The sequence below is a fragment of the Hippocampus comes genome, unplaced genomic scaffold (genome assembly GCF_001891065.2).
Source record: "Hippocampus comes isolate QL1 unplaced genomic scaffold, H_comes_QL1_v1.1 scaffold227, whole genome shotgun sequence".
NCBI classification, from domain to species: Eukaryota; Metazoa; Chordata; class Actinopteri; order Syngnathiformes; family Syngnathidae; genus Hippocampus; species Hippocampus comes.
In genome coordinates, this window is record NW_017805630.1 from 317365 (window position 1) to 330766 (window position 13402).

At 41.8% G+C, this 13402-nt stretch overlaps 1 protein-coding gene across 3 annotated transcripts in view; it reads right to left on the reverse strand.

The window, feature by feature from the left end:
- The window catches only part of zbtb7b (zinc finger and BTB domain containing 7B), a 29890-nt gene that overhangs the window by 10323 nt on the left and 6165 nt on the right, over positions 1-13402 (reverse strand). Inside the window, exon 1 of one of the 3 annotated variants that reach the window (XM_019881585.1) lies at positions 6696-6795. The exons of 1 other annotated variant lie outside the window; for it this stretch is intronic. In XM_019881585.1, the coding sequence (XP_019737144.1) occupies positions 6696-6728 (33 nt within the window). In that variant the 5' untranslated portion in view covers positions 6729-6795. Of the gene's footprint in view, positions 1-873; positions 1851-6695; positions 6796-13402 lie in introns of those variants that run through there. One more of the 3 variants, XM_019881584.1, reaches the window with a different exon arrangement.

Consider the following 13402-nt stretch of genomic DNA (forward strand, 5'->3'; position numbering starts at 1 on the left):
TATTAAAATAAAACATATATACACATATATACATATACTGTATATATTTTTTTAAAGCTTCATGCATAAAATACCAGAATGTGAAGTACAGGTTTTGTCCACTTGGGTCACCCTCCTCACCTTCATCATTGTAGTATCTGTGACGTCGAACGTTTGTGTGCCTTTCAAAGGTCAAAGGTGGGCCTGGCCTGTTGAGTGACGTGGAAGTGAGTGAATGAGGATGTCGTGTTGAGGTTCTCCGCAGGTCGTCTAAGAGTGCGTTTGTGTCGCCTGTATTTTATTAGCGATCAAAAGAGCACCAGCGAGCGGCTGTGTCCATCTCTCCTCTATGCTGACCGCCTGCTATGGATTCACTATTCATTCGAACAAGTGGCAGTAGGTTATATTAAATTAAATGTGTCCATCAAGGTAGACATTTTACAACTGAAGCCAGTTGTACTTTGCAAGAGGAACGCTGCAGTTTGGCTCCTTTTTTTTTTTTTTTTGAAATGTGAAATGATCCCAAACTTTGGACATTTTTGGTCTTTTACGCAATTTCCTTCCGGCTCGCGCTTACTTCTGCTTGAGTCTGCATTAACGGTCCGTGTAGGAAAATCATTACGGCAAAATCCGGCAATATAGCGAATAATCTGCACTACAAGTATGATTTAAAAAAAAAAAAAAAAAAAAAAAAAAAAAGCTGCAATTACCTTTTCCCACAAAAATGTGAACCTTGATAGACCCTATATACAGTTTTGGTTTGTTTTTGGTTTTTTTTTACCTTTTTGAAATCAAGCTCCCCACAATATTCTGCACCTGGGGGCCCCTTGTTAGTCCACATGTACTGAGATCGTGTTAAAACAAACAAACAAAAAAAGGAACCTAAACTCCTACCTTTCCTGTCTTTAAGGGCCTCGGCGGTAAGCATCTCATGGCATCCATCTTTTTGGCTCTGCTTTCAAAGCACTTGTTCCTACTTCCTCCTCCTCGCCTCAGATGAGCAACTTGAAAGTTCTCCTCTCTTTCTAAGTGTCATGTTCAAGCGTTCATCCTGTTCAGCACGTACGTCGGCTTGCTCGTTTGGCCTGCTGCGATCAAAAGTGACTGAGACACCCCTCCCCCCCCACCCGCGGGTAGATAGACGGCCGCCTACGTGCCCCCGATTACTAAAACATCCAATCGTATTCCGATAAATGTCAGCTGCTCGCCAACGTATTCGGAACAAGTTCGACAGGCCGTATCCGGCCTTGGCAGAACCATGGCTCTTCAGTCAAATCAATAATCAATTATATCTCAACAGGTTAGTCTGGAAGCAAAACTTCCAAACAAAGAACAACACTTGACAGTTTAACAATCCCCTCCAAAAAAAGTCTGGGCAAAGTCAAAGCGCCAAAACTCACATATTGGCGCCATGAGTCATTTGACGCCAAAACACAAACATTTTGAAAGGTGCAATACAAGACTTCAAACATGGAAACTGATGCTTCGCTCTAAAAAGCACAAAACAGCCAAAACCAGAAACCAAATGACATCAACCTGCCTTATTTTTTACCCCAAAGCCTTTTCATGTGCTTGACTGAGGAAGGAAGTTGATTAAATTGTAGCTTACATATTTATGTTTCGGTGAAATATTATCATGCATAGTACGGCAGTGACAGGGCGTGCCGTATAGTGTCGAAAGTCATGAGGGGTGGGAGGTGTGGGGGCGGAAATTGGTGAGAGCAATTTTAGGCAAACAAAAGATTCGTTCTTGCTGGCTGTTTTTAACTCTTTGTTGCTGTTGCGCATACAATTACGCACAGCAAAATGGACACCATATATTAGCTGACCATGCTGAGTGTTGAGTGACAGACCAAAACAAAAAGGTACATTTTTATCTGCAGTCCTTTTTTTTTTGTTTGTTTGTTTGTTTGTTTGTTTTAAACAACGAAGAATCTCAATGGATGGTGACAAATTATTTAAACAGCTCCCTTAAAAGCTATGCTTTATTATCTTTGTCAAGGCAGAACTTGTGCTGACGAGTAATTATAGTAAAGAAAAAAAAAAGAAGAACAAAATGAATCAGTTTCCTTCGAAACCAGTACTTTGACTGATTTTAAATTAAACAACCGATAAAATACAATATATATCCAAGTTGCCGAGGCTGTTTTGAACCCTAGCCACTACGCACTGCTAAGTTTATTCCTTTTAAGCATGCCGGGCCACTTTTGGGCTTCCAAAAGCACATTTTCACTTTTGAACAAATAACATTTAATCATCAAAACAGGATGTTGTGATGATGTAAGGAAAAACCACCACCGGGATACACTTTTGTGGTTGGCCCGATGTCGCTAGCTTGGGCTAGCCCGCTCACCATCACTAGCAGTGGGAACACAGAATGGCAGCGAGGAACAAATGTGGTGACACAAAATGGGCTAGGCCCGATGTCGCTAGCTTGGGTTAGCCTGCTCGCCATCACTGGCATTGGGAACACAAAATGGCAGCGAGGAACAAATGCGGTGACGCAAAATGGGCTAGGCACGATGTCGCTAGCTTGGGTTAGCCCACTCGCCATCACTGGCAGTGGGAACACAAAATGGCAGCGAGAAACAAGTGCGGCGACACAAAAATAAGGTTTGTTGCTCGATTATTCCGTCAAGTAATACACAGAACAAAACTGCGCTAACTAGTATTTTATTCATCATAGAAGGAGATGTTGTAGGAGACCACTCGCACCAACACACTACCACACGTTACGGCGCCATGTCGTTCATGTCGTAACACTTGTCAGAATACGGAATACGGTCAGTGTGTGTTAATATTTCATTAAAATGGAGACCGGCAGCTATGAGTTAGCATGGTGACTTGCAAATTTGCAATATTATGTACAAGTCTGCCTTCAAATGGAATAAAAGCACCAATGAAATAGCAACACTGAAACTGAAATGCTTCATTCTGCAAAACCTGGCCACTACGTGGCGTCTGACAACACACTGCACTGCCGGGACAGACAAATTGTCGGTAAACATTTTAATAACTTTATAATTGATTTGTTCTTTGAAGCATCAATGTTAATTTGTGAAATTGCAATGCTTTGGTTTGAGTGAGGCGAGTACACAGCCATAGCCAGGAAGTCATAATTTAGTCCAATATACACATGACACAAAGTACTCAGGAACGGTTTACTCTTTCAGGATTAAATGGCATATTAAAAATAAAATCAATATGAAATAATCATTGAAACTTTACGTATTACACCACGAATACACCGGGGTGGCAGCCACAACTTGGCTCACCACTCCAAAAGGTTTAAATGTTGGAGCCTGCATTGTCAAGACCAATCCTGGTTACTCTTTTTGTTTTTATGAAACCAATTGGTAAAAACTTTGAGACAATAAACTTCAGGGACTCAATCATTAAACGATGAGATTGAGTTCAAAGTGAAATAAAGGAAATTCTTTCATAACAACATGAAATGTGTAAACTAAACATCCGCTATACTATTCCTTCACAATGTATCCTGCCGCACCTTGTTATAATTACGCTGAAATATACGTTTTGTACGACATTTCCAACCGCTTCTGAAAAAGGGGATGCCCCCAGACGACCTGACCAGACTCATTAAAATGACAATTGCAATCCATACCCGAGGATTTTTTTTTTTCCCTTTGTCTTCAAATGCACGTCAATGGAAAGAGTGCAATTTCAGATGAATTAAAGTAAGGTACAACGAGGGGGGTTTTCGGAGGAGCCCGCATGACATTTCCTGTTCCGGACGCGCTCAAATACATGAAGATGCATCACGGCTAATTTGCCCTCATCACGTGGTATCCCTTAAGCACACTCGGAAAAACAAGAAATCGCAAGTTGTTGTTGTTGTTGATTCAAGACATGAAACTGAAGACAAAACATGGACTCTTTTGTCTGTATGAACCGGCGCGCTTCTCGGTGCAAACATTGACACCGCAAGAGGATAAAAACACAACCGCTGGCTTAAATGTCACAACGCACCTCTGGTTACCTATTCATAATTACCCGAACTGGTTTCTTCATGTTAATTGTGTTTCGGGGCACCGCGGTTCAATTAAATTTGACTTTAGGTGTGCCTTTTATCTTCATTTTCCACCAAACCTATAGTCAATATTAAGAATGTTAACTCTCAAGCGTCCACCAACCGCTCACGCTGCTTTTCGATACTATCCGTTATTCCTTCGCCGCAAATATCTGGGCGAGTTGAGCGCCGGGGCGAGTCTTCGTCATTCGCCCGCTTTCATTATGCAACCTGGCTTCCTCTCGCTAAGTAGTTACTTTCAGGGCCTCTTCGTAGAATACGGAGCATTTCATCATGGTTGTTTTTAGCCGCCGGGGGTCTGCAGGCCACGCAAATAAAGAGTGAAAATTGAACAGAAGATGTATTTTGGGACGGAAACTTCATGAGGGTCCACGAGCAGCGTAACTACTGGGAAAGTGAGCAAAACGTGCACGTGACTTCTGCATTTGAAAAGAAAAAAAAAAAAAAAAGAGAAGGGGTCACAGTGTGTGTATGTCAAAAATCCCAATGTGCGCACACACACACACACACACACACACACACACACACACACACACACACACACACACACACACAGGCAGTGTATGCATGTGGAACTACGAGTGTTATTCTAATGGCTCTTGTTTTCCATTAAACTTAAGTAAGTTTTCCCAGTCCACCTCAATTATATCAAGCTCCAGCATGAGCGGGGGGAAAAAGTGACTTTATGCTCTTCAGAGAAAAGCGCGGCCGAGGGAGAAATGCTCTTATGAGGTCTGATGTCACATGTTTTCCAATGTGCTAGCGTATGAGTATGTGTGTGTGTGTCTGTGCGTTTTATTTTTTTAATTTTTAATTTTCACTCGAGGCCGCTTTCACGACAATATCACTTATTTACGAACCCTTATATCTGTGACTTCCACCCGAGCGCGTTAGTTGTTTATTTGTCGAGATTACACAAGAACTTCACAACCGATTTCCTAGAAACGCCGCGGAGGGGCTGGCACATGTTCCGAGGAAGAAAACGTGAAACGGCTTCATCCAGATAGAGGAATTTATTTCGGGCGGCTTGAGTCACATTGGAAGCATTCTTCTGTGTCCCCCCACCGTGCAAATGGTACGGTCTCGCCTATTGCTATCGTATTATGATCAAACGTAAGAACAAACACAACTTGAAAAATAAATAAATCATGCGGTTTGGTGAATTTAGATCCTCAATGGTGTCACGGTCGAAACACCCCACCAACATCCCAATCACTTCCAAATGGTAGAGTCCATCATTGCAAATGGACTTTATTCTCGAGCAGATAGCGCAATGCAAAATGTTTGCATCTCGGTTTGTTTTTCAGGAATGCAATCTTCTTTTTTTGTTTCGTTTCTTAACTCATGAAGGAACCATTGCCCCCTTTTTCCAGAGTTAGAAATGGTGCGGTCTGGTCATCTTACGCCATTGTCCGTAAACCAGGAAGTGACCTGCTAAGATGCACAACTACCCAGCGTTTTGCAATTTCAGTGACAACAGCACGGTTCAGGCCACCCCAAAATTAAAAAATGGTCCAGTCCTTCTGTCTAACATCATCCTCGATCAAACAGGAAAACCTCATATTTTGATCAATGAAACACCTCACCTTGCACCAAATTTTAATGGCTTTTTTTCTTAAATGGTCCAAATCCAGAATTCCTACTGAAGACAATTTCCATGAAGCGATGAGTTTTAATTTTTTTCTTTTTGTTAGAAAGTCACTATCAACCAGCTCCTCATCCCAATAAAAGAAAAAAATGTAGTCCCAATGTCTTATTCATTATTCATAATTTTGCTGCTGTAAATTGGGAATTTCTCCATTGTGAGACAAATTAAGGTTTTCTTATCTTGTTAACATCCTCAATAAATCATCAAGTCTTTATCGCTAACAGACGAATAAACATCATCTTCAAAGTCCATATTGTGTCGTCACAAAATTTTAAAACTCTTCTCCAAGTGGGATATCGCACCTTGAACCAGAAATCAACCTGCAAACTGTTTTTTTTTTTCATGATTAAAATTAGTTGTGCCCATATTCATAAGCAAGTCAAGTTGGAATAATTTCACGTCCCAGAGTAAAAAACATACGATAAAAAAATGCTGCGGTCTTCCATGGAGCAGAAAGTGACCTGCTAACATATAGAAACGAAAGCACTCCACAAATTTTCACACTTTTTTGGGAGGATTTTCATTTGATCATTTTGCCGTTTGAGTCACAGTTAAACGAGTCCCTCCAATCCGAAATTATTTTTTTAAGAAAAAAAAAATGGTATTCTGATGTCATCTCCAACAATTTCATGCATTACACCCCCAAAAAAGTAGCGATCATCCTCACACTATAGAAAGTGGAAGTGCCCTGCTAACATACTGACAGAAAAACTGCCCGACCACTTTTTTGTTGTCGTTTTGAAAAAGGTCTGTGCTCTCTTGAAAGTTATGACAGTTATGATTGACATTCTTGAGAAGGGAACTGTCATTCAATTTTTAAAAAAATGCCCAACATAACTCCACGACAATCCCACGCAGCTCAAGCGTTACTTGAACAAGAACTCATTGCTCACACTGTACGGTAAAGGAAGCCCTCCTCTACACAACCAACACACGTCGACAGCCGCTGTCACTCACGACCACGCGACAAATCGACCCAAGCGGACGCAAAAGCGACATGAAGAAGCTCCTCGTTACCGTTTGTCCTCCACACGCTCGTCCTCCTCTCATGACTCGTCTCTCCTGCGTCCAAGAGCCAAACACACTCTTTACACTTGACTTGTTTAGGGAGGGTGACGGGGGCGGTGAGGAAGGGAGGAGGGAGTGTGGAGGGGGATGACAGGAGAGGCCAGCACCGCACACTTGACTCGCAAGAACCTCTTTTGAGAGCACCGCATTTAAGATCACGAAAAGAAAAAAAAAAAAAAAAAACACACTCAAGTTCCACTTGTTCTCTTTACTTTGCATCCAGCCACGAGGAATTCATCGAGACTCAGCCATGGACATTTAAATGCTCATTTGTGTCACGTCCTCATCAAACGTGTGTGTGTGTGTGTGTGTGTGTGTGTGTGTGTGTGTGTGTGTGTGTGTGTGTGTGTGTGTGTGTGTGTGTGAGTGTGTATGAGTGTGTGCACGCGCGCGAGCATGAGACTGTGGTCTTAGTTCTAACACATGACATTATTTATTTCACTGGCGCAGCTCATGCCAAGATCCCACCACCACACAAACACATACTCTAGGCCCCGCCCACTCGTGAGTGACGTCCTCCTAAAGTTTGTGTGTGTGTGTGTGTGTGTGTGTGTGTGTGTGTGTTACAGTTCGTATGCATGTGTCAGCGTGGAGGAGTTACAGTCCAGGGGTGTCAAACCCATTTTCGTCGCGGGCCACATTGCAGTTACCATTTCCCTTGGCGGGCCATGATGACTGAAATCATATGAGGAAGTCAAGTATAACAGTTTATTCAACTATTGTTTAAGTTACTGCAAAGAGGTGTTTGGCAACAAGAAAATGCTGACAGTGTCTCTCTTATTTATTACATGTGAGAATTGGAAATTTTGGTACATATTTTAGCAAGCATCATGGAAGTAGTCATGTTTGAATTGCTTTCGCGGGCCACATAAGATGATATGGCGAGCCAGATCTGGCGCCCGGGCCTTGAATTTGACACCCGTGAGTTACACTTTTGTACGAGGACATACCTACATGCCTGATGTTGAATTTGGAGGTGCAACAATGAATCGATTAAGAATTGGCAACTTGTGGACAGCTAGTTAAAAACAAAAAAAAAAAAAGACATGGAATCTAATCTTGATTTTTCTGCCTGCAGTCCAGAGGCGAAGCAAGTTCTCACGTGAAACATAATTAAGCGACAGGAAGTGGAGTTGTCTCGCGCTTGAGCCACTCATTTGCTTGGTGGACAAAAACAGTGGAGCTCAGCCTTCGGCTCTTGGACGTCATGGCGAGCGATATAACTTTGGCGGCACATCAAAACTCATTTTAAACAGCTTTTGTAAAATAAAATGTATTATGCATGTGCTGTCAATGGCTGGTTAGACACAAAACTTGCTCTTTATTGTTCTATAAAAGTTGGCCCTGACGTGAGAGAAAAGGAAAATGCAGGGCCTAGGGTGACAGCAGACGACAACTCCTGATTTAGAGACATCGTTTCACTTCAAATTGTCCCAATTCTCTGAATTTCAGCCTCTCAACAGTAAATATGCTCCCCATTTCTGTAGTTCTCCATGAAAGCAGAGATTTTATCTTTGTTTTGAATCAAAAAGGAGACATTTGCAAGCATCTGCTTTTACTCTGGGAAACAATGAGCCACATTTTTGCCTGTTTTTGACACGTTACAGACCAAACCATCATCGAATTAGGTTTGTGCATTTTCCCTTTTGAAAAAAGGGCCATCAATCAACCACCAGGGAAGCAACGCATGAAGGCTTTATGAATGAAGCTGCCCAAATAACAAGCACGTGCAGCCTGCAGCAAGAGCCTCAAGTCACTCATTGGACTGATGAGAGCGAGTCATATCAAGAGAAGAAAGGACCGCAAAAATTGGAGATGATGTATAATACTGTGGTACCTCTACTTACAAAATTAATTGGTTCTGGAAGAAATTTCTTCACTAGAAAGTTTTGTTAAGTAGAGACGCGTTTTCCATGTAAATGCTCTAATCCGTTCCAAGCCCCCCAAAATTCAGACGGAAATGTTTCCTGAAGCATAAAAACGCATCAAAATATGTAACAAATACATGTTACAATTAGATTATTGCACAATAAATGAGAGTTGTGCATAGTGTAAAAAACAAAAAATGAAGAATAAAAATGATGGTCATTTAACTTTTAACTGCGTTCTCATCGTTTTTCGCCCTCTTTCGTTCATGTTCTCTCAGGAGTGATTTTTACCTGGCGTTTTGTAAAGAACTGATCCAAGGACGTTTGCGTGTGTCAGCTTTTAACAATCCTTCGATAATGTCGAATCGTAAACATCAGCATCGTGAGCGATCACTGGACTGGTGAACACTTTTTCAGGGTGATTCACATTTACGTCAAACTATCGGACGCTTTAAAGACACATATCTATCTATCTATCTACACACATAGACGCATACGGTAGAGGTCCCTCTTAGCCAATGGGATGCCAGGATGATGCTCGGTAATAGCCAATGGCAGAGCAGCTAGAAGTATGTTGCGTTCAGGAAACTCGGAGCTGCGAGTTGCAGCCCATACTGTATTTTTACCTTTCGTATCTTGAAAATTTCTTTCGTAACAAGAGGCAATATTTCCTGTTGAGGCGTTTTGTAACTTGAAAATTTTGTATGATGAGACGTTCCTAAGTAGAGGTACCACTGTAGCTTATTGATTCTGTTAGCCCTGGGTAAATACATTTTGCGTTTTGAACTATTCAACATGTATCCTAAAATGGCAAGTATCTTGGTTTGGAAGGTTCACTTGGCACAAATTGCCTGTTGAAAAGCAAGAATTATCTCATTCAACGCCAAACACGTTTTTCTTCATGCTTTTTAAGAATCCAGGCATTTCATCCCAGGTACATCTTTATGTATTTAAAAAAAATAAAAAAATTCACATGGTAGGGGTTAAAAAAGGGAATGAAAATAGCTACCACTGAATGAGTTTAAAAAAAAAATTGTCTAACATGATGAATAACTGATTACCATTCATGACTACAATAGATCCAAATTATTGGGATCGGCAATAATCGTGCAGCTTTAATATTTATATTTGCTTTCAATTCGCTTTGTTGCACTCTGTCGTCTGCCAGGTCGGCATTGCAGCTGAGGATCTGAACTGGAGAAATGACGGCTAAATAAATCATCTTACAGCTCTTGCATTGGATATCACTTGAGAGCACGACTTGGTGTGTGTGTGTGTGTGTGTGTGTGTGTGTGTGTGTGTGTGTGTGTGTGTGTGTGTGTGTGATTTCTGCCACACTTGCCACAATAAAAAGACACACAAAAAAAAAAGAAGAAAGCGCAGGAAGACAGGTTGGAAAAAAGGAAGCGTCTGAGATTTCGAACGACATGTAGGTGGGGCAGCATGAACACGTTCTTAGAAATCACACAAGAAAAGTGCGTTTACGGGGGAGGAGACGGGAGGGGTGGGCGTCGAGATGCTCGGGGAGATAATGCGGAGAGAGAAGACGGGAGGCAAGGTTAAAACAGGAAAATCTCGTCGGAAGGGGCCTCCGACAATCTGTGTCAGGGAGGAGACGTGAAACAAGAGCGCTCAGCAAAGAGTTGCGTTTCAGGGCCAAAAGAGAGAAGAGGGCCGACGGAAATGGAGAAGGGAGAGCAACCGCCGCCGACAGAGAGGCGGGCGAACACGCCGCTGCCATGCAAAATTTCTTGCGCATGTCGCAGCGGAAGTGCGTCAACATTAGCAGCGTCGCCATCGCTTTCTGCAGCTCCAATCAAGCGCATTTTGGGCAAAATTGAGAGAGCGAGTGCGAGAGCGCAAGAGTGAGAGAGAGAGAGAGAGAGAGAGAGAGAGAGAGAGAGAGAGAGAGAGTGCGAGAGTGCGTGTGTGCGTTCGAGGATGTGTGGGCGAATCCAATTCAACATGTGACGTCAGTTAACGTGTTAGACAAAAACTGGATTTCTCTATGTGTGGTTTTGATTTGATGAGTCCCAACCCAAACGGCATCCTGTTTAACTCGGGATGACTGCAGTGCATAAATGAATTCTATTCATGATTTGCGGCGATGTGCGATATTTGACAACCTTAGAACCCCACAAAAAGTTTTCAGAAAAAAAAATAAAAACATTAATACTCGCCATGCATGAGGTTAGCAAATCGTGTGTGTGACTTGAGCTTGGGAACTGACTCGTTTTACTTGTCATTATTTGGGGGGACGGGGGAGGGGGAGCCATAACAGAAGGGTACTAGTGATTGCAAAAAGACTGACGATCACTAACCAACTGTGACATCGGAAAGGATCTGGTGGCTCGATACAGCATGAGCAAGATGAGCATCTCAAAAGTGTGTCTTGGGGCGACAATTAGTTGATTAATGGACAACTACTCAATTATGAAAACTAATCGATAACTATTCCGAGAACGGAGTCATCATTTAGAGACTTAAATTTGTTCACATCCTCCGAGTTTTAGCATTTCAACAGTAAACATTCTCCCATTTAGTCCCATGAAAGCAGACTGATTTTCTTTGTTCTCTGTTTTTTTTTCTTTCCCGAAAATGAGACATTTGCAAACATCTGCTTTTAATTTGGAAAAAGAACGATCGACTATTTTTGCTGACTTTTTGATGGATGTTGCGGACAACACCAGAAACTGGATCATAATCAATTTGTGTTTGTGCATTTTCTGCACTGTCAGTTTCAAAATATGTCCCCTTTTGAATAAAGGGAGGTGAATAAAAATATGTTTATTTTATTCGATTCAGCGATTTATCGATTAATATTAAAATAAACTTTAATACAGCCCTAAATTATTCTTTTTTTTTTTAATGGCGGTCAACTCTCGAGGTTCCACTGAGAAAATACAGACTAATAAAAACATTTATTTCAGTATATTTAAACAGACAATTAAGCCCCCCAAAAAATGCTGACTTTCGTTCATTTGAATATATATAAAAAATAAGAATAATAAATATCATGTGATCAAACAACCTAAACAGCATGTGACGCCGCAAAAAAACATGGCTGACGGTTGTCAACGTACGACAACACATTCACAGCAAAAACGGGTACAATATATTCACCTGCGTATACGTATCAGTTGACTAGTTAGTCGACTAGTTGCTAGAGTGAGAATATGCCTCATTTTGCGTGGTGAATCTGTCTACGGTACTCGCGATATGTTCAACACTGCCATTCGAAGGTAGATTCCTCAAAATTGTAGACACAAGTTGCAAAATGCAACAGTAAGTATTCCGATGCATTTCCATAGACACACATTCAAATGCAATTTGGACTGAATATGCACATTATTCCCCGAAGAGGAAATTCAATGCATATTCCGCTGTATGTTTGTGCTGCGCAAACAACACACAAGAGAGCGCAATGGGAGGATGCCTTGCTCAGGGGCACATTAGCATTTTGCTGTTTGACAATGATCCGCCGCAGGACTGGAAGCATGACCCTTCCTTTTCCAAAGCCCAAGTGCTTGCTGATAATCCGATGCCGCCTGGATTTATCATCGCAGTTATCAACGTCTACAACTAAAGGGCGTGACAGAGTGAACTGAAAAAGACATTTTCAAGCCAACATGGCTGTTAGATGTTACAACAAGTTGCCACATCACTGGGAGGGTCTCAACAACTGCTGCTGTCATCCTTACAAGTCAACTGACTAATTTAACGAGAACATGTTGCAAACGCACGCACACACGCGCACGCATATACAAAAACAAACGCTGCAAAGCTAAGTGATCGCGATCAGTTTCCTTTTCCTGCATTCGCTCAAGGTGGTCGAGCGCTTGCCGCGATGGAGCGATACCTGAAAAGGCGAGCGCTATGCGAAGTCAGCAGAGAGAGTCGATCGGAGGAGCACACGAAGTGTGACGTCACACCTTCCTGAGGAGACACTGATAGCGGGTTCGGTAAAGAGTGGGCGCTTCCTGTCAATCCGTGAATCGCATCCGTAAAGGAGGAACTTACCGTACGGCTGACTAATGTGGGGGGGGGGGGGGGCTTGGGGGACAAAGAATTATCTCGTCATTCACAATATCGTATTAGTGCAATGTTTCACCAACGATTGTGCGATTGCGGATTTACTGCAGGGAAAACTTCCTTCGATAAAGCAAATAACTAAAATAACGTAAACATTGATTGAGACTGATACAGTGGTGTCTTGAGATACAAGTGTCCCAATTAAAACGTTTTTCAAGATCAGACGATTTTTGTATGGGGGGCAAGTGACTCAACTCCCTTCTCAAAAAAGCAGCCAGATTACATGAGCAAATACTCCAAAAAAAAAAAAAAAAAAAAGGCTTCCAGCTATTTATTGCCACTCGCAGCTGAAGGCTACTGTCAAACTGAACATTAAACAAACATGATTGATTATATGATGTGTATTTAAAGCAACCACATTGCCTCTGCTAGCTAGATGCTCACATACAATGAGGAAATGCCATTGGCACACCAGCTAAAAATGAGCATCGATGTGGCGGTGTTGTTACCCGTGAAGCAACAGTAACAGCGGAGCAAGACACATAAAAAAATTGATTACATTAGTCCTCTTTGGCATAATGTAGCAACACTCACAAGAATATTTTCTTTATCGATGCAAAGAACGACTAAAATGAGTGCTGTACTGAAAAGCCAAGAGGCACTGAGCCTACAGTCCCTGTACAGCATTTATATTTTTTAAATTATTTTTGTGTTTATGTCATGACTGTTAGGTTGTTTTTTTTTTTTTTTTTTTTT